Below are 23,688 nucleotides of genomic sequence, written 5' to 3'. Positions count from 1 at the left end.
TTGTAATGCATCTAGCGACTGTTCCGCTTGTTTCCCAATGACCGTTGATGGGTCTTGTGACTTACATAGGGACCTAAAATTCTACAAAGTTGAAAAAAAAAATTGCTCCTGGATGAGACTGTACAGAGCAAGGACTTGTTGGGCCTCCTGGAAGATCATATGACCAACAGGGGGGTATACCCAGCCCTTGGGGGAGGGCTTTGACACTTTTTCAGCAACTAAATTTGATGCCATCGCATAGAGAAGAGTTGGAACTTACAAAAAAATGCAAATGAGTGGGTAGTTGAACGATTCATTTTTCTGCAAAATCCAGTTCCATTTTTTGTTGCTCTTTTAACCAAAATACTGAGTAACCAGGGTGGCAAATGGCCCTAGGGGGTGGCTAAACCATTTTTTCGGAGACTAATTTCGATCAAACTTTATAGATATGAAATGGATCTTTCACAAAATCACAAATGATTGGACACTTAAACGATTCATTTTTCCACAAATACAGCCTGATTTTTTTGCTCCATTTTCAACATAATTTTCAGCAGCACCCACCAGCAAGTTACCACCTAACTGGAATAGCCCAAAACCTCACTAAAACTGCCCCAAACACCCCAAAATTCGCCATGACAACAACACGCACATGTGCGCTCATTCAACCGTAAATTTAACTTAATTGCGTCACTGCTTTGCTTGGTGATGCATGAATTTCCATTGTGACACAGGTCTACACGGTGGGCATTTCCCAGCACCAAAACTAATTTTCATAGAAATACCAATATGCGTCCTATAGTCCCAAAGTACATCATTTGATAAAAGACTTAGTATCACTGCCTATAAGTACTCCAAAACACACGGGACACGTTTTGATACTTCATCGTTTATACCTTATAACAACCACGCATTGGTGAATAAAAAAATAACGCACAGTTCGTATTTAACCGCTCCGCACATACTGGGAGGTTGTGGGGCACGCGCCACAGCAGATCAAGGGATATCAGAGTTGTGAAAGTACAGGAAAATTACCTTCGAAAAGCTGCTGGTATTCATTTACTCGTCGAAAAACGCAAGGATTATTTCATTATTAATGCCGACGTTGAAAAAGACGATTTGATCGTTCGTAAAGAAAGGAAATTTGTTAAACGGTTATCGTCGTTCCAAGGGTTGGATTAGATACCATTTCCCACACTTTGCATCTGCTCCTTCACTAATTGCTGTTTTTTCTTCAGAATAACGGATCTCGGCAAGGATGGGGTTGAAATGGGGGCAGCTCAACATTACCCACGTTAAGAACATTCACGCAAAATAAAAGAAAAAGAACGGAAAAAACAACGCACGCATACAGACGAGTTCAGCTTTAAGAGGAATCTGATTCGCGAGGAGCCCCAAGGAAAAAAACAATGCGGAGTCAAAGCGCATGAACAACGCATCGGTTGCAGAGGATAACAATATGTAACAAGACTTCGCAAGGCACTCACGAGGCCACGGGTATCGCATCCACATTACGCAATTCATTTCCGCTCTAGGCGATTTGAGGAAAGCCACTTAATAATTTCTACATACAGAATAATCTATGAGCAGCTTTGTCCGGCGGATCATTTAAACGTAAACAAACAATTGAAAGCGTTTCACTTATCAAAGTACAGAAAACCTTTCGTTCGGTGAACTTTAAACACAATTCGCGCGTTCAAATGGAAATCGACGCACTACTGACGCCGCGGCTCCCTCGTGCGGCGGTCTCAGTTCCTTTCAACATCCGCGTGGTGGAGCTCACGCGACGGAAAGGAGATAGTGGCAAGAAGCAGGATAAACGAAACGGCGAGAAATACAAGCGGGACAAAATCTCCGACAGCAAGAGTTTCGAATGACCAAAAATTGCACTGTCCATGCTGGGCCAGCTCGATTACGACGTCACAGAGCGGTGGCTATTGCGTCACTCGTCGTCCTCATTCTCTAGCATTTCAGTGATGAGTGGTGGCATAGCGCCTGGTGCTACCTCAGCTTTTACTGATACAACTCGATCGGCACCTGAAATTTTAAGTACAGAGATGAGTGAAACCCACAGGTTACTAACGAATATATATATAAATAAATTATGTATGAATAAATTCCCAATAACATCGACATTTTTAATCGGTTTCATTTTCAGACGTTCGCTTGAAATTGCGCGCTTCAATATGTATTGGAGCTATAACTGAGTTCACAATTCTACCCAACACCTGTCTTGTTATCATGATCTGACAACATTAAATCTGACCACAGGTGAAAAATCACATAAAAACGCACACAGTGGTGTTTATAAATTAGCGGAAGTTCTTCGTCAACGCCACTACACTGCCTTATGCGAGTATTGTACAGAGTTGCAGACTTGACCTTCCGGTGTAGTGGAATCCACAGATTGAGATACGCGCTGTGATAGCGACAATCGATATTCCGATTACATCGCGACCACGGGCGGGCTTAGAGCTGTAAGTTATCCCCGAGCAATGCAAAGTTTTCGGCATGCGGTTCATATACCATCTACAGGTCATTTAAAGGTGAGAGTCGGGGGCACGGGGTTGAGTATTGGGGGGAAATGCCGAGGGGATTATCGGCTTTGGCCGGATTTTGGTATAAAGAGTCGCGTGGTTTGGTGTGCTGTCGTGTTGGTTGTCAGCACTGACAAACAAAGGCCTTGTGTGGAGCCAAACGCTGACCTTGAGGTACGTAAATATATTGCACGCTTTATCAAATACCAAAATTGCTACTTCAAACACATTATTTGTTCAGCGGCACAGTCATAACGTTTATAATGACGATAGTTTGCCGCCAGTTAGCAACTGTGCAGACGAACGCCCTTTAAATAAACTTGCTTAATTGAACGAGAAAATGTCAGTCGAAATTTGCGACAGGAATTTGCAAAAACCTACTACCGAAAGGACAGCCATAAATAGACTGTCGTGGCTTTCATGTTAACTAACCAACCTTTCGGTAACGCAAATCACAGAATGACAATCTACAATGAAATTACTACGCCCCATATCTCACCTCTCATGCTAATGCTACGCAAGTCTGAAATTTTCATGATGAGCTTTGGAAAGAGCTGCGGTGAATCTGGGCGGCGTTTCCGGGTGTAAAACTTCAGCCCTTCAAGCAAAGTTTCCTGCAGCAACTCCACTTTATCCGGTTCTTCGAGGTCGGGACGATCTAAAGAGCAACGAAATGTTTAACTATGTTTTAATGCGACAGTTTGTGGGTTATTTTGCATTCATATTCTTTTTTATGTTGGTTTTTAAACGGCGTTGTTTGTGTTTTTAGCGATACCAATGATGCCTGTAAATACAGGCAAATTATATATTTATCATGAACAACGTTAAACAAACGACTTAGGATTACTTGAAGGAATTGTTATAAAATCTGTTACTGAGTCCTTGTTGGGCATGAAGATAACAGGAGATTCTAAGTATACAAACTTTCATTTCGTTTAACGCGATGGGTTTCATTTACAACTTAATTGGTTATAAAGGTTTCAATAGAAGTTGGACAAGTTTTACAAAAGACAACGTTTTTGAACCGCAAATCATGGGTCAATATTGCAAAGAATATTAAACTTTATCATTATGGCCAAATCAAATCAACAACCCTGAACCCTAAACACATTACTCTCCCAGCTGTGGCCTCTACTGATTGCGTGAGCGATTTGTTTTAGATCGGCGACGATTACGGGTAAGATAGAACGTTTTACGCGTGTTATCTGTTTTCCAGGCGAACCGCCGAGATGCCGATCGCAAAACAGTGGGCAAATTGGTCGCAATACCCTACTCTGCTTTACGAGCAATACTGGGGGATTCCGCTTGTTGTTGCTGCAAAGTCTGGAAGTTCGCATGTACGTAATCAGAGCAAGTACGGGGATTTTTCACAGCAAAAATACCAAGTCAATTAAATGAGTTCTTCTACTGAAGATGAACGCACGTCGTGTTTTTAATTCCGTGTGAATTACGACTGGTGCACTTCTGCAGTAGCGCACATTTGTTGACATTCCAAATTCAAACCATATCCAACTAATTTACTGTGTAATAACAATAAACCACACTTACCCGGGCAGATAAGACAAATGGCGCTGAGAAGTCCGATCTCTGTTGGATCAGATTCGAGCGGGTTCAGCGACTGTGCGAATGAAAAGACCTGCGAAAATGAAACTTCAAATCAATGTACAAAGTGAAAATCACTTAGGTGACACATGTCACACGGCAACAATTGACAGCACCCTGTTGCCACGTGCCACAAAACGAAAAGAGTGTGTACACAATATAGCATGCAATAGCATCTTTTTTGCGATATCATACGATGGATCACGTGATTGCGTACCTGGTCGGTGATTGGTCCGAAAGCTGCGAACTTCAGTTGGTTCCTGGTGAGGGTCAAACCGTCCGAGAAGGTCATCGAGTCTTGTTCCGGTGAAAAACGAGAACATATACGCAAAAACTGTGACAAAGGAACAATGTTACAGTCAGGTCAAGACCTGGGAACGTGCAGTTTCACACGGAAGAATTTCGAAGGAAACGTCAACAAAAGGACAAAAAAGTGACAGAAAATTACGAAAATTTGAACCCCGGCATATTCGGAAAAGAACTTCCCAAGTGACTCGTGAATGTAAATGAAACGCAAATGCTGCTCGGGTGAAGGCCGAAAAACAATGCCCCAGCACCAAATGACCGCCGTTTGGCTCCGAAGTCGCATATGGCGGGGTTGCATGTGGTCCGTCTATCCGCATGAAAGGCGCAAAATGAACGGGATCCGGAAATTAGCAGTCTTTGACAGATGAAGTTAAACCCCGGCAAATCGCGCCAATTGGCGAACATAGAGAATACGCCTCGTTTGGATTAAACCAGCCCAAACCCACGATAAGTATGACAGTAAACTAACAATTAATGCGCATATTACTGGTGCTATATTGGAAAAAAAGTAGGTATGAAATTGTGCAACCAATTATACACTTTATACTAACCAGAACTTCGAGACATGCGCATTTAAGCAAAGTGATCTGATCTGCAATGGTGAAGTCTTGGAAGCCGGGAATCCCTTTCGCGAACTCAACAATTTTCACAATGGACTTGGTCGAAAGTTCAGCAAACTTCTCCCACAGGCGTCCGTCAGTCCTCTTGGCCTGCATAGCTTCAACCGACGGCGGTTGGTTCTGTAGCGGGGTCGGTTTTGTTGGGTCAATGGGGTGTAGGCGGTAGGGTGCAATTGGTCGACAAGCGGTTTACAAGGGAAGAAAATAAATACAAAAATTATAAGCTAGTGCAATCGATTGCGTGTAAAAGCAATTAAAGCACAACACTATTTACTGTGGACAACGCGAACGTTGGTTTCGCCACTTCTGCATTAATCAACCCATAGGGGTAGTGCCTGTTTACAAGCACCATATAACGAATGGAAAACATTCTTGAGGTTATTGAATTGAGGAACACAAAGTGAATTACATGTGAATAGATTAGTGAATTACCCCCCAAAACCAGGGCTTGTCAAAAGCAATTAAGCTCACTGTATTTCGTGTAATACGACTATGGTGACTGCAGACAGTCTGTAAAAATTACAAAGCTGGTTTACTGCTGGTATTTTGCAACTATTAGTACGTTTTCACTTATGAAGCAGCAAATTAAATGGCAATTAAGCCGCATGCACACACACTAAACATACCATTTTGCGTTTCTGCAAATTTAGGCCAGTCATATTTTGCCAAGCATTTAATTATTTGAGGCCAGGTCGGTATCATGCGCGGGGAGAAACAACAGAAAGCGAAAAAAGAAAAACCGTGGTTAGCGTTAATACTTATACGGAACTGAAACAATTTGTTAAAACAGACAATCGTATAAGTAAAGGGTTTGTGTGTACACACATTTCTGCCCACGGGATTGGTTAATTGTGTGGTTAATTCGAGCACATTCGAGTTACAAGACGAGCTAAGAGGGCTTTATGTATTAGCTCGTGTGACCAAGCATAAGCTGTTTTAAATAACAGCATTAGTTATTGGCTTTGTATTTGGGTGATACCCAAACACTTTGCAGTCCAGGGAAGGTTTTTTCAATCACGTTTTATAGCAAAGAGGCGAATTTTCTAGACCTTGACTCACTTAAATCATACCCTTTGTTCACAGACCAAATACACTACACGTAAAATGGCCGTTTTTCATTAATCAACGCACAATTTTTGGCGTTGGAAATGTGATGTTCAACAACCATCAGTTCGGTCAATGCAAAAGTATCTAGTTATACCAACAACGTAAGAATAGACCAAGGATAATTACCACTTTGTACTGGTTCAGCGTGCTGGTATTTGGAAAGGTTTCGACGTGTGATTTGGCGACGGCCGCCACTAGATTTTCAATCTCAGGAGGACATAGCACTTCCTCCGGTGACGTCGGGTTTCCATTCTCAGTCGAGTGATTTCGCTGCTCCTTTTCCTTTCCACGCTTCTTGTTCCGGTCGTTTCTTACCGCTGGAGAGCGCAAAAGAGAATGATATTAAGGTAGGTCGTTTTCCAGCCGATAAAAAACACGTTGCGCACTGTTGAACGTTTATTATTTCCAAAACAAGAATGCCATGCGCCTATTAGTTGCGTGCAGAGTTAAAGCTTGTTCAAACTTGCACAATGAAAATTTCTTATATTTTAACATGTTGCATACGAGTTCAAAGCCGTGCCAATCGTTATAAAGTCAATAGTTCGCCTTATGGCCCTGGTACGGATACAGATGATAACGCAAAGGCCATCACTGCCATACAAAATAGCCAGCAATAGATTCGCTTGCAGTTCAAAGTTGCCGGCCGTTTCCTGTCGGTCTTAAAGCAGGCGCAATTATTTCCGCCGTTCTCAGACCACGGCGCGGGTAGTGATGCTTGACCGTCACGTGCCAAATTTCTGACGTCAAACACCCTGACGTGAAAATTGATTATACGTTACATAAAGGAGCGTTCCGGGCCAGTTATTTTGACTATTGTAGATCCGGGTTATCGTTTAGTTAAATACTGTGCACATTATTGGATGGTATATAAGCCTTTGTGCAGTGGTGTTTGAAAGTTTTTTTTTTCAGTGTCCGGTTCAATACGCAGCATCATTCAAACTTTGCTTTTAAGGTCACACAAACTTTTGCTTTTAAGGACTTACATTCCCTCAACATCCCAGCATTCAGGCACTTCTGGAAGCGACAGTACTGGCAACGACTGCGCGTCGACTTGTTGATCTCGCAGTTCTTAGTGCGGTGACACGTGTACTGCATATTTTTCTGCACGCTGCGACGAAAGAAACCCTGGAAAAGAAAATGAAAGAATTTATGTCGTGGTTAGGATTCATTAAAGCGGTAGTTGTGGAATAACACATCGAATTATTACCCTGTTTTATCTGATATCAGACCAGCTAGTGTTCAATACATCAAATTATGTTAAATTATATACTGTAAGAAGGTTGCGACTGTTGAACCAGTACATGACCAACTGTGTTGGAATCAGCCTATGGCCAATGCACGTAAACAAAATCATCGTTAAGTCGGCTGATTTAAAACGAATTTGGATTCCCGGCTCGGCAGCAGGAAGTTATTCGCATTTCATTGCAAACCGACGAAATTTTGCTTTTGCCAAAAGCTCAAATGAGAGCTTTTTGGAATCTTCTGCATTGTTGACGTCACTCATTTTGTAACGTGATAAATGAAGCGTTGCTTTAAAAACATTTCTTTAACGAACACCTCGCCATTAAAATATTTCGGTTTACGTTAATACGAAAACTTCTGTTGAAATTATGCTTAAAATTCCTGTTTATCTTCCGAGTGCGTGAATAAAGTGTGAAATTCCAGGATGCTTAATTTATATACATGCTGTTCTTTCACCGACAGAACGAACAGTTTGGTATTCAAGTTCAGATTTATCAGATAAATCAACACAAAACATTGCCGGAAATTAATTTTCAATTTAAAAAAAATGTAAAGTCCGACTCCTTAGTGAACTATGCGTAGCACGATTTCACGCTGAAAGTGAAAACACAGCACGGGCCGAAATTGTCCCATTTATAATTCCCTAACAACTATAACGAAAGTACAGAAACAATGTATTTGCCCGTGCGTCAGCTATGACCGACCGGACAATATAAATGTTACGAAAGTGTGCAGTAATTGTCCATTGTCAGTGAGCGAACAACCTCTATAACTTTGTTTACCTTTTAAGTCCGTGGTTCTCAAAACTGTTATGGATCAGTGACGTACTTGTCCCTACCAAAATGTCATAACGAAGCACCCGAAAAATATTGACCTTTTTTAGAGACGAATTTTTTTATTAATGGAACAGCTAAAAAGTCACACTTCCCTACAACAATTTTACACCATTTGCGTACCTTTGCTTTAATCACTAGAAAATTTAATTTAAAAAATACACACTTTATGCAACATACAAGGATTCTCACATCAAACCATTCAGCCATATTTAACGTTGCCAAAACGAAGCTAGGACCTTGCTACATCTCAAAAGTCAGGGCGTCAAAACATTTTAACAACAACGCAGAGACTAGGCCAAGCGCCTGTTGTCCGTATTTGGTGGTAGGTAGTACTGAAGCAGGCAAGCGACGTCTGTTAATTATCTGGGAATCGCTCGCTTGAAACCGGACGGCGACAGCGAAAGAATGTTAATCTGAATAGGCGGAGAAACCTGGGCGAACAACGATGAGGCCAAGACCTTGACAAGCGGTCTGAAGTTCCTGGTGCGAAACAATTACAGCTATGTGGCTGCTGTCAGCACCTTTAATAGTGGTTCTAATTAAAGACAGGATTCGCGTAACTGGTTTAGGTTATATCATCAGCTGTGACCACGCATTGATGATAATCTAAATGTGACATTCGATGATAGGTCAAAAACTCACAAAGTAAGGTTGTCAAACACGCCCTGTGTAGTCTATAAACGAAATATTCGAGTCATTAAGATGACATACATTTCACCGCATTAAAAATCCATGTGATAAATGTGTGAGGGAGAATGTTACAAAAAAATGGAACCATTCCTATACCGCACGACCTTCAGCTATAGAATGACAGCCAACCCATACCAGGAGCAGGGGGAGCTGGAAATCCGAAACCCTGCGGGCGCGGAGCTCGCAAACAAGACCGTGTTGTTATTGCAACCAAACGTACCGACTGGGGTCAACTAACCGAAAAATGAGCTGGGCAGCATTTCGCCTCGTTTACCGAAAAAACAAATTTTATGCATTCAGTAGGAACGGATTGCTGATGGGAGCTGATGGGAGCTGATGGAAGCTGACAGAACCTGACATGTTCTGTTGTTTCAAGTGAATGACTGCGCAGCAGAAAACACTAGAAAAGCTATTGACGCATGTCACTCCGTTTGCAAGTCTGTGTTTCTGGCACGCCAAGTATTAAAATATCACCAACTTGAATTATTTGCTGGCTCTGTACCCCGGGTCACATGTTTATCAACAAAATGACGGAATGTCGTCTACGCGTCATCCTAATATCGTATCTTCTCGTAAGTTTGTCATCCAGGGTTGATTGATGTCATGGAGCTGTTGTTGTGTTCGCACAGTAAACGGGGTACCGGCGATCTCAAGGCTATCAACCCCGCACAAAAATGCGGACGCTCAAGGATTTGGAGCGTGACGCGATTAAAGCGTTTTGACGCCAAGCGGCGCCAGCGAGCATGACGTCATGATCACTCGACGAACAACAACAAAAAGGAACCCAAAGGAACGTGACACGGGCTTGACTTATTTCTCCCATTATTGCGACAGTAAACTAATCCTTTTAGGATGGTTTTGAGAATTTACGTGCTTTAACTAACAGGTGAAAATGGCGAGAAAGCCATGGGTAGTGATTGCAACTATTCAGAAGCTTACACTCTGTACTAGAAAACTGGGAAAACCGGTTATATGTGACAGTGTTATATCTGGTTTACGTTTTCGGTATTTGTTAATACGCAAAGAACTGGGTTACCATGATTTTCAATAAAACCACTAAATTCCGTTCGACAAAACCAAATAAGGGACATAAAGAAGTATACCCTTCCCCTGGTTATTCTTTTCGAATTTACCATTTTTTTGACAATCGCCCTGTTGTCTGAATGTGACAAACCCAAGCCATCAAACCAGTCTACAACTTCGGGGGGCTCTGAAAACAGAACGGACACCCTGTCAAAACAGACTGACAGGCGAGTCTGATCGTGGTTCAACGTACTCGAAGCGGTTTGAAAGACATGCTGGGAGACGAAGACGAGTGGTCATCCATCATTTGGCATCAAGGGTGGCGGCCGCTTGCCTTCATTAAAATCAGTTTTTGCCAAAATTGCTCCGTGCCGCGCATACTGTTATCCGCTGATTTTGGCTGCGATCCACTGATCATGTTCGATATTTTTGGTGAGAATTCGGTTCCGTCTATCATTCAAGGTTTTGGATTTCTCTTTGAGCGTTGTTTTAAATTTGGGACTCTTGAATTTTGGTCGCAACGAAAACAATCCCAAAAATTTGAGGAATTTCTTTTGTGTATTTCTTGATAGACCAACATTTTGAATTTCGGATTAAACAAATGACCAAATACATTCACCATAAAACGTAATGTAAAACGAAATATTTGTGAACACGATTAGAACAAAAAACATTTATAAATTAATGAGTGCAAAAGGGACAAACGCAGACCGCTACAGGCTTGTGTACCATCCAATAACGCCCGTTAGTCATCGCAAATTAGTATGGCCCCTTGGGACACAGCCAACTTCACAAGCTCTGGGCAACGGCAGTGAAAGTCGAACCGGAGCGTTGAACCAACAGTTATATTTGCAAAAACAACTCGAATACGGTTGCTAGATTTGCCACCACCAATCCCAGCTGGTATTAACTATTTCTAAATCTAATACTTGTCAGTAAATCAAAGGCAGTAGTCAGGGAGCGGTGACGGGCGGAAAATACGTTATTAACTCAGCGGAAATGGCTTTTATTGGCGTATTAGGACAACAATGCCGAACGATTCTTGCCCCCCTGGGCTGAGCTGGCGCGATGTGAAAGCGAGCACAGCGGGTTTGGTCAAACGCGACGCCTTGAAAGACCAGTATTATAAGAAGTAGGTTAGAGCGTTCCATTGTGGCAGGGACCGATTAAAGACCAAAAACCGAGATTCCGCCCCACTGACAATGATGACAGAACGCGTCAGCGAGGGTTACGTCACTTGTTGTTGTAGATGCGCCAATTAACGCGTCATAACTCATGCACCAGGCCAGGCTCATCAATATATCAATTTGGCGATAGTCGCGCTGCGCGTGAGATCGCGTCAATCGCGCGCGCTTCTGCAGCGCGAGCATGGTTAAAAACGTTAAGCACGAGAATGAGCAACAGCGCGTCAACCATGTCTTTAAATATGACACCGGGAAAGTGGTTGATGAATCGAGAGTGCCGGTAATGCTTTGAGACATCATTCACTGGGTGAATTAATCGATGTGTAATGGGGACCCTATAAGGCATGCTTAAAACCTAGCTGTACAAACAATCGCCTTATCTTACAATATACAAACATAGAAACAATATACAACGCAAAGCTTCGAGGATCTGCATGACTTCAAATTACTCAAGTAAACACGAAAATAAGCCTTGATATGAAGGTAAAACCGATTACACCTAGAATAAAGTATAGCAACCACTATTCTAAAACATATACACCCTAATTTTTTGCAGGTTTTACTGTCTGGTAAAACAAATCAAACACACGACAGAAATTGTCCTTACCTTGCAGCCTTCGCAAGATGCCACGCCATAGTGATATCCGGACGATTTGTCGCCGCACACAAAACAAGGTTTGTAGGTTCGTGGTGGTGGAGGTGGAGACGGAGGGCACGACTGGGCCATGTGGCCCAAACCCTCCGATTCCGACCCGGAGTAGCTGCTGCCAGTCGACGACAATCCAACGCTATCTGGAGATGCTGCGAGTAAAAAATGCTTCGTTGCAGAAATACAAAATTTGTTGAAAAAAATACTTTTTTTTTGAGTAAGAAACTTTGGGATTGGATTTTTGGTGTGGCGAAATGTTCTTGTATAAAAACTGGTTCACCGGCATTGGCATTAAAGGACCTCAAAGGTATTGCAGATTATACGAATTTTAAGGGGTAAGCCACAATATCCGCAAAAATCCGTTACAATTGAAAAAAAGTTCAAACAACGCAGATTAAAAGCTCTTGCTCCTACTGAGCAGAGATAGGACTTTTAGGCACGTTCCTATTGATTTCGCATCCCGCAAAACGGTGGCGTGTATTCGAGGGCCGCGATCGGACACATAAGTGAGTGCTAAGAGGCATTCCCATCATGAAAAGGTGCGATGCGCGAGTTTGTCAAGTGGTGAGTTAGGGGCTTATTTGGCGGCCAGTCGCACGACAGCGATTGAAGGCCCTGATGGACGCGCCAGATCACTCAAGAGCACCGGCGTCGATTCAGAGCCTAGTTTTAGACGTAGAAACGACTGGAGTGGATTACGACAGGATTCCACTATAATCCAGCCCCATAACAGCAACAATTAGACAAACCGTCTTTAACACGACGGAATGGTGCAAGTCTGGTATAGTGGCGCGCACCTATCTCCTTTACACGGTCATGAGCCAACAAGTACTGGCACGCATTGCAGAAAGAATGTACATTAACGAGTACTACAAGTCCCTTTGAAAGAAGCATTACAGAGAATAGCGGTAGGTGCAAAACGTGGAGGGGTGCAAACGAGCATTCTCCAGCGATCGAGTGTCACTCAAACGACAAAACGGCGGAGAGGCTGAAGTTGTGTAAAAACCGAGGTTCGTGCGTCAGGAACCTCTTGAAACGACTGGGCATGCCGCGCTTTCTGGGTTAAAACATAACAACAACAACAAGTTAAGTGAGTGGGCAGTGAAGTGAATACCAAGTGACAGAGGTTGTACTGCTGGAAATGCACGTCGGATGTGTGCAGTTTATAAACGTAAACCGTAGGTCACGATGGTAACCTGTGACTGGTTTGGCAAATTACAAGATCCGATGGTGCCGGTTGGTGACTATATTCCAGGTAAACACGTTCACACAGCAGGAATGAACGATAAACAAATCGTGGCTTCACAAATTCCACCTATCCGGCAATAGAAAAGGTGGATACTATCATTGTACAGGCAACAAACAACAAAATACACATTTGCATTGATAGGCTTGCATTTTATGACAACTAAGATTATAAGTATGCCAGTTTTCGATCTAAAGAAATTTCGACAGAAGTGTGGAAAGGCGGTTAATTGAGTTATCAATCTGTTTCCAGTTGCCATCAAGTAAAACAACTTACGAGGGCAAATGGGCCGTGAAATTTATGGTCCCCGACCTAATTGCGTACACGCGACGACAGGCTGCTGGACTATATGCGGTCGACTGATTGAGGCATGTTTACTGCCCAAGCGACTAGCTCAAAATGCTCGTTAATCATTCAAAGGCACTGAACCGCTGTGGTTGTTGTACATACACATTACAGGCCTGAACAACTGCCCTCTGGCAGCTATTCCATCTCCAATATCTCCAAGCACAGCGCGCATATATTTTATTTGAGGTACGATTCCGTGTTGGTATGCAGGTCGCGGAATTTGCAAGTGTTTGTAAAGATGCGTTGGACAAACATATAAAACGGAAACTGCTTGAGGACAAGGTTCAGCTACGGGACGACTGCTTTTTGCGAGCTTGTTCGACAGCGCGTGACTTCGCACTGAAACAAGGTTGAAAAATGCTTCGTCAACGCTTCAACCACACATACAAAGGGCAAGGCAATGCCTACCGACGTGGAAATTCGTGCGTTGAAACTCTTTCCACCAGAAAACGTTTGACAAGTTGATTACAACTGATGGCGCGCCAGTACCCGCGGTATTTGTTGTCGAAACTGGTAAAGTGAAAAAGTGAAAACCTTATTTTTTTAAGGGCAAGCGGTAGATACAAAGATAGGTATCTTGTTGTCGGCAACCTTGCATCTGTTTGCGCAGCAAAAAGCTATAAATACCCTGGCAGGAATTCGCAGAGGAAACTTATTCGTCATACGCACCCGCCGTCAAGAAGTCCGCCTCCAGCCCAGAAATGCGTGCAAGTACTGGGCCTTTGAAGCAGTCTGCTCTGACTGCATGATTGCGCCCAATTGGGTAACGCATGCACCGTGACAAGCGTCCCAGTCTGTCGAAACAAGGCGAGCTGCCAGTGCGTGCTCACTGGGCGACCAATATAGCTGGACATCGGGACGGTTTCTACGTCGCACTGTTGCTTCGTGTACTGTGCCAGTCGACGATTCATGATTGATGGCAACGCGCTGTGTTTACCACTACGAACACTCGCATATTACAAAGCCCGCACACACACGTTAAATAACCTTTAAATTACGCTCTCGTAGATTAATACTGCAGTGCGCAAAAGCACATACGCGCGCTAAGATTTAAAGGAACAAGTTGTCCATGTCGGTCTTACATGAGCAATTGACCTTAACGTTTTAAATAGGCCGATAAACCACAACAGTCGTGTTCTAGGCTAGTGTGTTCTACGCTCGGTTGCGGATGAAGAGGAACTGTTGAGGTTTAGATAGCACCCCTAGTATTTGCACACGACTCTGCGAAACCGGTAAATATAGTTTACTTAAAGTTCCCATAGATTCGGGTCATACAACGGACAATGTGAAAAGCATGTGACCAGTTCACTGAATGGCCGGTGGGAAATGCGAACGCGGTCCGTTGTGCGCGTGGTTAAGGAGTTTTGGACACGGATAAAAGCCACGATCCGACGGCAGGGCAACCGAAAACATTTGTAGTTTTCTAACCTGGAAACTGGCCTAAGTGGAGCGAGTTCCTTTATTCTATAAATAAGCACGCGAAGGAGGGACGTTGCATTAACACAGAGGCTGTTGAACGCGCTTAGCAATGGCAAAACGTCGCCAAGTGATTTTGTTCGCCTCCCTTAGGTATTTAAACCCATTCCCCACAGACACTAGGGCTTGTGACTGGAAGCAAGGCAAGCAATCTGTGTTAAGCTCGTCTAACGAGCTACAGTATGTTGAGACAAATCGCCTGTCATGGACAAGCTGACAATGCGGTTTTGACGTTAAGCGACTCTTCACAATCTCAATGTATAGGTTTGTGCCCACCAAGAAGTCTGCGTTTTAGTGATACATTAAACGGTTTAATTCCCATACCCAAACATACAGTACGGGGTGAGCAATTCCAAAACAAATATTTCAAAATTTTTTGCAAAATTCATTCCATCCCAATAACGTATTAAAAACGTTAGTTTTGTGTTGCCTAAAATATACACAGCAAAAGCTGGTTTCTAAAGATACCAAGTGAACAACACCAAAACAGCGCAATTACATTATTTCTGGGCGCAGTGGCAGTCCGCGGCGTTGGAGTCATGACACCAAGCAATGATGACCGCGGGCTCTTGATTTCGCCGCGGGGAATCAGAAGCGCAATAGGCGAGAGAAGCAAAGCAAACAGTTTGTGCGATTAGACTGCACATCGTCCGCCGCAACAGCAGTAAACAATTCGTGCGGTTTGTTTGGGAGCTCAAGGCAATCACAATCACGCCACCGCCCAAGGAGCGCCGACCCCTAAATTGGTACCCTATCACTACTAGATATAGATGCAGGCGTTTAAGACGAGGTCGCAATTTTACACAGGTGTGTAAACAAACGAATGGCGACAATTTCGTCCCAAAACGGTTTACCAGCACGTCTTGAACTACTGCGTTAAAGACCCAGGTTACGAAACACCAGAACGCCAATGACTGAACTACGTACATCTCTGGTTGTTTTCCCATTGGTAGTACTGGTTGTGATGGTAGTTGTTCTGCGGGTTCAGGCTGAGATTATGAAGCGGTGGTGGCGAATCCATTGATTGCATGCCACTATACATACAACCCATCCCGTGGTTAACCGGTGGGCCACACATGGTGGAGGTAGTTGGGGTAAAGATGTCCATCAAGATGCCGTTCATACAGTTGCGCCATTGCTGCTGAAATTCCATTGACATTGTTGCAGACTAGTATTCTTTCGGGTCACACAAAGATGCGCGCTTTTGTCAGATTCTTAGGGAGGCAAGACAGTGGCTCGCGCTGGAAAAGGCGCGATTTTACCAACTTTGATCAAAGGGTAACAAGTTTCAGGGCTACAGTAGCGTCTCAAGACTCTTTGTTTAACTGTGGAGAAATGAAAAGAGCTCGGTAATTGGAATTAAAAGACCTGGCGCGAATGACTGTAACTTGAAATGCGGCGACACGCAGCGCATGCAATTTTAATGTCACAAACTTACTGAAAGCGCATTCGACGGCTGAAAAACGAGCTTGGCTCAATTTCGACTACACCTGACACCACTCCTAAATAATGCCCAATTTATGGCACCCTAGCAGAACAGTAGTAAGAGTTGTTGGGGGTGTGGCCAGTTGATAACTAGAGCAGCTTTTCCCACAGTTTGGGCAAAAACTGGTAAACAACGTGACCGCAACAACCTGTTCTATTTTTCGATAATTATTTAGGTGAAACATGAGTTTTTTTGGCGGTTTGTAGCATGGGGGTATTTGTTAACTGAAACATTAAACTGTAGACACAGAAGAGTACGACGGGAGTCTAGGGCTGAGCTGACCTGCAAACGAACTGGCGTAATAGCGGTCTAGCAATCACATTTTGTATAAACGTTAATCTACACTGAGCAAAACTGCGTGATGAACTGACAGCTTCTGGCAGTTGCTACCAACTGTGGCATAGTTTACCGGCTTTCCTAATCGAGCTAAAACCTTTTCGGGTGATGCCGCATGTAGCTTCAAAAGCCCTCTATGTCAAACAGGCGCTCTATTGAACAGTGCATTCCCAGTCTATTTACAGCTGGTAACGTGGGAATCAAACAAGGCTTATTACACGACGCCCGCTCTTATCAATGCATTTGGCCACCGCACTGCATGTAGTTGGCGCGCCGAACACAGAAGCTAGCATTGCCTATTTCCTGACTGAACGAGAAGGCCACCTATACAACGCAGAACTCTCCGCTCACAGCAGCAAGCCAGCAACTGCCTGTTTGGTGGCCAACTTCTTTCAACCATCATCATCCGCGAGCTACTCGAGCGAAGGCGCGAGCTGACACCTTTTTCTCTCTCATTCTCTCGATGCCTCTTGCCTTTTTCACGCCTCGTAGCGGCTTTGACTCTTCTTTCGCACTCGCCTTTTTCTTGCCCGTGCGCCCCACCGACGCGTAAACAATTTGTGGCCGCTTGCTTGCACTGAGCGCCGGGGCGAACTACGTACTTCCGGCTGGGTGCCTAATTTTTTTTGGGCGCGTGTAGCACGGAGCCGTGCCATGTCCAGCCAAATTAGCCACTTTGCATGCAAGCAAATGACCCAACCGGCGACAGGTATGCGATAAGATACGACAAGGCTAAAATATAAAACCACTGCCCTGACCACAAGAGTGGCAATCCCGGGTCGTGGCAAGATGGTGTGGCGCGACAAGACGGTAGATTTTAATTGGCGTAGACAGAATTTGGCATTACGCCCAAATACTGTGGGTGTTTTCTTAACCGGTTCAATGAAACGTCAAACCACAGTTTTATGCCAACGCAGCCATTTTAAATGTGACACTGCAAGCTGCGGTTACAGGATTTGGAAACGTTTATAGATAACATTCGTAGTGTTATTCACGGCTACAGACTGCGGGTGAGCATTTGCTGGCATTTGACGGGGATGGGGTTGATGGATGTATTTGCTGACGGTTCAACGGTTTGTCCGCAGCAGACCCCAAAAACACGCGAGAACTAATCGAGGAGCAGTTAAGCGGTAACTTAGGATGGCTAACGTATGTGCGTGTATTTATATATATGTCACATTTTGAATGAAAAACCCATATGTTGGTATTGCGTAGTGTGGTAATCAGCAGAGTTCACAAGGTTAAGTGATTGATTCGAAGTCAAAACACCAACGTATTATCAACTGTTTAATAACGTTACGACATATCTGTGTAAGATTTATAACACAGTCCCGCCAATTTATAATGTACATGGTGTTAAATCACCATTCGAAACACGGGAAACACCTTACCACGAGAAAACATTTCCGAAAAACATAATGACCGAAAAGTTGACCCTACGGACTGGCAGCGTGTCTCACAACACACGTATTAGATAGAACAGGCTTGAGCGGTAACAAAACACACCACAATAACATAGTATAAACCCAGGTGAACTGTGACACACTGGTTGACCGCAAGCCATTGTAGTACCCAGAATGCTTGCAAGAAAACGTTTAGGTTCGCAGGGTTAATGGGTAGTAATGTTTACATGTGTATGTGCATATTTGGACGATAACCTTGTTTGCGAACGTGTTGTTATGATGTATTTTTGGGGCAGAACAGACATGTGTCTGTTTGTGGCCTGGGCCGACGCCATATATACGGCATTTATTATGTGAGAACTGACCACTCCCATTCAAGAGACCCTCTTGTTTGGACGTAAAGTGGGGCTCCTGATCAAACACTACCTGGAAAGCACTTTTCAACTAAAATCGCGTGAATTCTGAGCCACAAAAGATATCGCATCGGACGTGTTACGCATGTGTGTCTGCGTATACAAACACACATCAGGTGGTAATAAACGTACTTAGAATCTCGCCCACCAGTACCGCCCATTTCCTATAGAGCGGCCAAGAGGTGAAACACGGGGTCGGGTCAGTGCATTGAGAGGATAGGAGGTGCAGACCGTGGTGGGGCAAGAAATACTAACATGTCTTGTAAGTCCACGATATATCTCGTTAACAAGTGCCTTGTGAGGAAATGTCGACAGGTCGGTGACAGTTGTACAATTCGGATGGGTGGGAAGTTTGTCAAATGCTAAAAGAGGTTCAACTTTAGATGGCTTCCGACAGTTTGCAATTAAAATGTCCAACAGGTGGGCAATTTCGTGTACAAACTAATGGACAGAAATATACCATGGGTTAAATACATGGATGGCCGAAACCATTAAAATATAATAAAGGTTTGATTAGAAAGGGTTTATTTAAAAGTAACCACATATAAGTACGCCGCGAGTTTATAAAACACCAAGACAATGAGATTCTGGTCAAAAGAAAATCGTATGGTAGTTTAAATCACTTGAAATCTTTTTGATGTGACACATGCCACCAAAATGTTGTTTTCGCATTTATTCGACTACAAGTGTTTGCAAGTTTTTACGCACAAACTTCTAATTTAAGAATCGAGAAATTGCACCACCATTACATATTAGCATAACGTGACGAATGTGACACGCAGACACCCTAACGAATACGCACAAACCCAGGCGACCCTACTTAAGGCAGCAATGCAGTCCGTTTGTCGTATATAACATCATCGTTGTCGGCTCCATACATCGTTAAATGCTGCACATGACGTGAGAACGCAATATTCGCTATATGCGGTTGCATAAGTTACTCATACTCAGTGATGCATCATCACGTGCCCAAATCATGATTGGCTCGGTAGTTAAACCTTTCCCAGAAGAACGGCTGAGGCATGATTCCAGTCAATACACGCTATATAGACGAGTAACTAAGCGCAACCGCATGTATTCTACTGGCGCGCGTGACTTTGCAAACCAACATCCTCCGCAAACGGAAACGATATAAACGATATCTGCATCAAATCGTGGTTGCACGTTGCGCAACGATAGATGTTTGCAAACGGTGATATGTTTGCATCATTTTGGGACGACATTGCTCTTCCAACCCAAAGGTCGAATAATGTCGTAATTAGCAACAATATATAAAACTGCATGAAGCAATACAATAACACGAGGTACATGGTTACAATTCACACACAAATCCGTGGGAAATGTGTCCTACAGATGAACTGGTGTTTGTTTATTATCTTAAGAGAGGTAGCTGTAGGTGGCGAGTCTCTGCTTTTGCGCAGGTAAACTATGCCAAGTGGCTGTGAGAGCGGTCAAGTGGACAACGCATTGTCACTACCCATATCATCCATTATTACGTCACAATGTTTACGCTAAAGGCGCTCATTTTGGAAGTTTAATTATCTGATTGTGGGACGACTGGAAAGCTCCCCTTTGTGAATTACCTATTTACCACACAATGGCGCTGATATTTGACTGTTGTACACTGGAAGGCGATTAACTGGATTGAAGACAATGGTTAGTAATCGTGCGATACATTGGCTGAAAGGTCCCAGACGGTTCACGGACGGGCTGAAATTGCCCCCGGGGCCCGAAGTCGCGCCATGGAGTTTACATACACGCACCAGTACTGTATTGTTCATACCGGCGATTAAATTAGAGATAGGGGTAGCAAAACAAGAAAATGGATAGAGTTGCAAACCGCAATGGCTTAGTTTAAATGCATTTTGCATGCACCATCGCGCGGATATATCAAAAGTAAACGTTTTAATCATATTCCGCATAACACATACATACTGCATGTAATTTTCAATTTAAGCATTTCATCTTTACATTTATTTTATGTTCGCCAACCAAACTTTATTAATCACATTACGAGCGGGTCGTTATTTACATTAATTCCACCACAAAAGCTGTATTAAAGAACTAATCAGACCATAGTTTGTTCGTTATAGACACGAGGAAGAAAATGGATCTGAAGGCAGTAACACGCCGACAGGGACCACTTAAAATGCTTGACATTCAGCTGGTAAATGCCAATCAGTGCACACACTACATGAGCCCTGCCAGCAATTATCAATATCCCAGCTTCCCATGGGCATAACTGCTGCCGTTCACAAGCCATAGCGAAGGCAATGCTTCGACCGTTCCAGCATTTTCGCAAAAACATTTCCGTCATGGGCAGTTTCAAACCATGACGGTATGCAGAGGGCTACGTATTGAAAAACTATACGGAAAGACCTTAAATATATGCTGGATACGTATCCGCATCATTTTGCGGTAAAAGCGTGCGCACAAAAGGTGGATCGGTCGAGCGAAAGTGGTTCTTTTAATTACGGTGTATGTATACGGTGGGCGAGCGATTCGTAAGAAGCTGAAAGACTTGAATGCCATTGACGCAAACAGAGACCGCATAATCTAGTTCGGTACATACACCGTAAGCCGAAAACTGGCAAGCGAAACAATTTGATCGACTACGTATCTGTTCCCACACTGCCTAAGACAGGAATTAATTTGACATTTAGAAATGTTGCTGTTACTGTTTTTAGACAGTTGGGACTGTCCTTTCAATGCCAAGGACTGAGTAGATTCGCATCAAGTACAGAAACAAATTATCTTGCTTCGTCATGATCATTACGTTTCCATGTAAATGGACGTATACGGGATGAATTATCAATACAACCCCCATAAAAGCCGTATAAAACCGTCGCCATTGCGTTAAAACAACGAAAGAAGCAACTTTGACCAAAAGTATGGGCTTTTCGGACGTTTTTCTTAAACGGCGTCTAGAGAATAAGTCAAACTCATGTGAGTCACAAACGGTGTTCACTCTCGTTAAATAAATTTGGAGGTATACAAAACTAGGCTTGTTTAATTAAATTACTGTTAAAGACAATTGAAAGACATTACAACACCACAGTAACGTGATGAATGACCGTCGGCGACAGGCCCATTACACCCTCACACAGAAGGGCTTGTCAACGCGTCAAAGGCGACTCATAATTGTCGACGCCTAATCCGGAGTATCAGATAAGCTGAAGGCTTGGCGTGGCTTCTCTGGGACACAAACCGCGATCGCAGCTGCAAGGGAAACTAAAGGACATCAAGACATGTTTCAATGTCATTCCCTACTCACTCACACAGGCTAAACACGTAAGGATTTGCGGGACTTCAGACCTTGGGGAGTTAGGAAACGATACGCATTTGGCACTGTCTGTGCGCTAATCCAATGTTAATATCGGTTTGTTAGCGCGAGGCCCTGTACAAGAAGTTGACACTAATTTGTTGGACATTGCATTTGATACACAATTAACGCTTTAGTACGTTCAATGTTACTTAGCGTGCTTTGTTTGTCCAAATCATGTCCAATTCTGTAGTTTAGGTGAAATGATATGTGATGTTGGGTACGTTCATTGCTTCTCCCATTTGAACGCGATTTCTCACAAAAACGGACTTGACCAAAAGGAAAAATTTTGCAACATGCTGCAATGACAGGGAAGGTTACATGCTAAATCGTTACAACGATCAGTCAACGCAAAGTCTAACGATGACGGTAACGAAAGGGGGGTCGTCTTATCATCGTTCAATTAAGCTTCAAGTCTCGGCAAGCAGTAGTTACAGTTACAAGCCGTCGGCGTTACCCAAGGGGCACAAAAGGCAATTTTCGCATCGTCGGTGCGTCGCCAGCTACTGAGCCGTTCCAACAAAGAGGTCCGGCTTCTGAGAACAACGTTGCTAACTCCGTCGGGGTGTATCGTTACAGACATCAGATCGCTTGTGCCAAGTTTCGTTCGAGTAAAACAAAAGCCAGGGCGCCGAATCACGGACGATGAGCAGTGGCTTTGAGTCAGACACGGTCCTGTCACTAATTACTGTATGACAAACAGCGCAATTGTTGTGACGATTTAACATAACGTCTGTCCACATGCGTCACTGTAACAGCGCTCAACGAACACAAGACAAGGGCATTGGGGTTTTATAAGCAACGTTTCATCCACTTCTACTTAAACCACTTATTTATGTATTTAATTCACAACGCTATCAAACCGCCATCATGTTTCCTTTTGCTTATCTTTTGAATTTACGATGGTGGAGAATATGTGTGATAGTTGCTACCACGCCCAACTTGTTTTGCTTTTAACGCAAAGATTAATTTGCAACTATCGCAATACAGCGTACAAAAATTAGGTGTTATGTAACGAGTGATTAGTACTTCCCTGATACAACAGTTAACGTAAATTATACAGCAGTTTGATGTAAATCGATGACTGTACACCCATGGGGGTGCTACAGATCGTTTTGGGGTTGGACCTATATATACACTGTTTTAAAACAGATCTAAAACCAAATACGAGTTCGACTGTTGGTTATGTAACATTAATCAACAGGAGGGGTACGTCAATCAAAGAGACACGGAAGGATTACTCACTTCCGACAAAGACACAGACGCCAACGAAAACCAAGCCGGCGCCGGCACGAACTGAGTTGAACGTTCGACGAGAGAATTCACGTTCTGGTTGTGTGAATTGCATGCTGTACGTCATAGTTGGGTAGAGGTCGTTGCATAAAAGGATGGATACGTGTAACAAGAGGAAGAATGACTAAGCACACAGAATAACGCCGTGGCCATGTTAGAAGTTCGATGTTTTTGTTACGTATCGGACCACGTTCTATATGCGGCTGCAACTATAGTATCGGTTCACAGGTTAAACCTGTTTGTGTATTTGAAACCAAAGTCAGTCGACTTTCCTGGAAGAAAATTCACTTTTTGGCGAAAAGTCAGTCGAAGTTTGGCGAAAACTCTTATTTTCCATCTGAAACGGCGACAACAGCGCCCACTTGCGACATCAACAAGACAAAGGTATCGACCCAAGGCAAACCCACGGCTGCGGAGTCATAAAAATACATCCACAGTCTAAAATCACCAGCATTAAGTGTAAAAAGTCAAGAGATTAATTGTAGGAAAGGCAGCGAACGCTTCTTGTCGTGATATTTTCTCCTGTATCCGCTGCCTACATAATTGGGAGGAACGCTGGTAACTCGGTATGTAATTGCAGAGTCGGTATG

General features: G+C 43.5%; 1 protein-coding gene across 2 annotated transcripts in view; it reads right to left on the bottom strand.

Moving 5' to 3' along the window:
• Window positions 1-858: 858 nt before the first annotated feature.
• Window positions 859-23,688, bottom strand: part of LOC145913596 (retinoic acid receptor alpha-like) — a 65,039-nt gene continuing 42,209 nt past the window's right edge. Inside the window, exons 7-14 of one of the 2 annotated variants that reach the window (XM_083001316.1) lie at window positions 11,734-11,927; window positions 7,135-7,276; window positions 6,275-6,468; window positions 4,976-5,206; window positions 4,336-4,452; window positions 4,065-4,152; window positions 3,016-3,174; window positions 859-2,016 (exon numbers count right to left, since the gene is read on the bottom strand). In XM_083001316.1, the coding sequence (XP_082857442.1) occupies window positions 1,922-2,016; window positions 3,016-3,174; window positions 4,065-4,152; window positions 4,336-4,452; window positions 4,976-5,206; window positions 6,275-6,468; window positions 7,135-7,276; window positions 11,734-11,927 (1,220 nt within the window). In that variant the 3' untranslated portion in view covers window positions 859-1,921. The remainder of the gene's footprint in view (window positions 2,017-3,015; window positions 3,175-4,064; window positions 4,153-4,335; window positions 4,453-4,975; window positions 5,207-6,274; window positions 6,469-7,134; window positions 7,277-11,733; window positions 11,928-23,688) is intronic. The other variant, XM_083001315.1, reaches the window with a different exon arrangement.

The sequence above is a fragment of the Ascidia mentula genome, chromosome 9 (genome assembly GCF_947561715.1).
Source record: "Ascidia mentula chromosome 9, kaAscMent1.1, whole genome shotgun sequence".
Taxonomy (NCBI): Eukaryota; Metazoa; Chordata; class Ascidiacea; order Phlebobranchia; family Ascidiidae; genus Ascidia; species Ascidia mentula.
The sequence above is the reverse complement of the archived record's forward strand: the minus strand, read 5'-3'. Positions and strand labels throughout refer to the sequence as shown.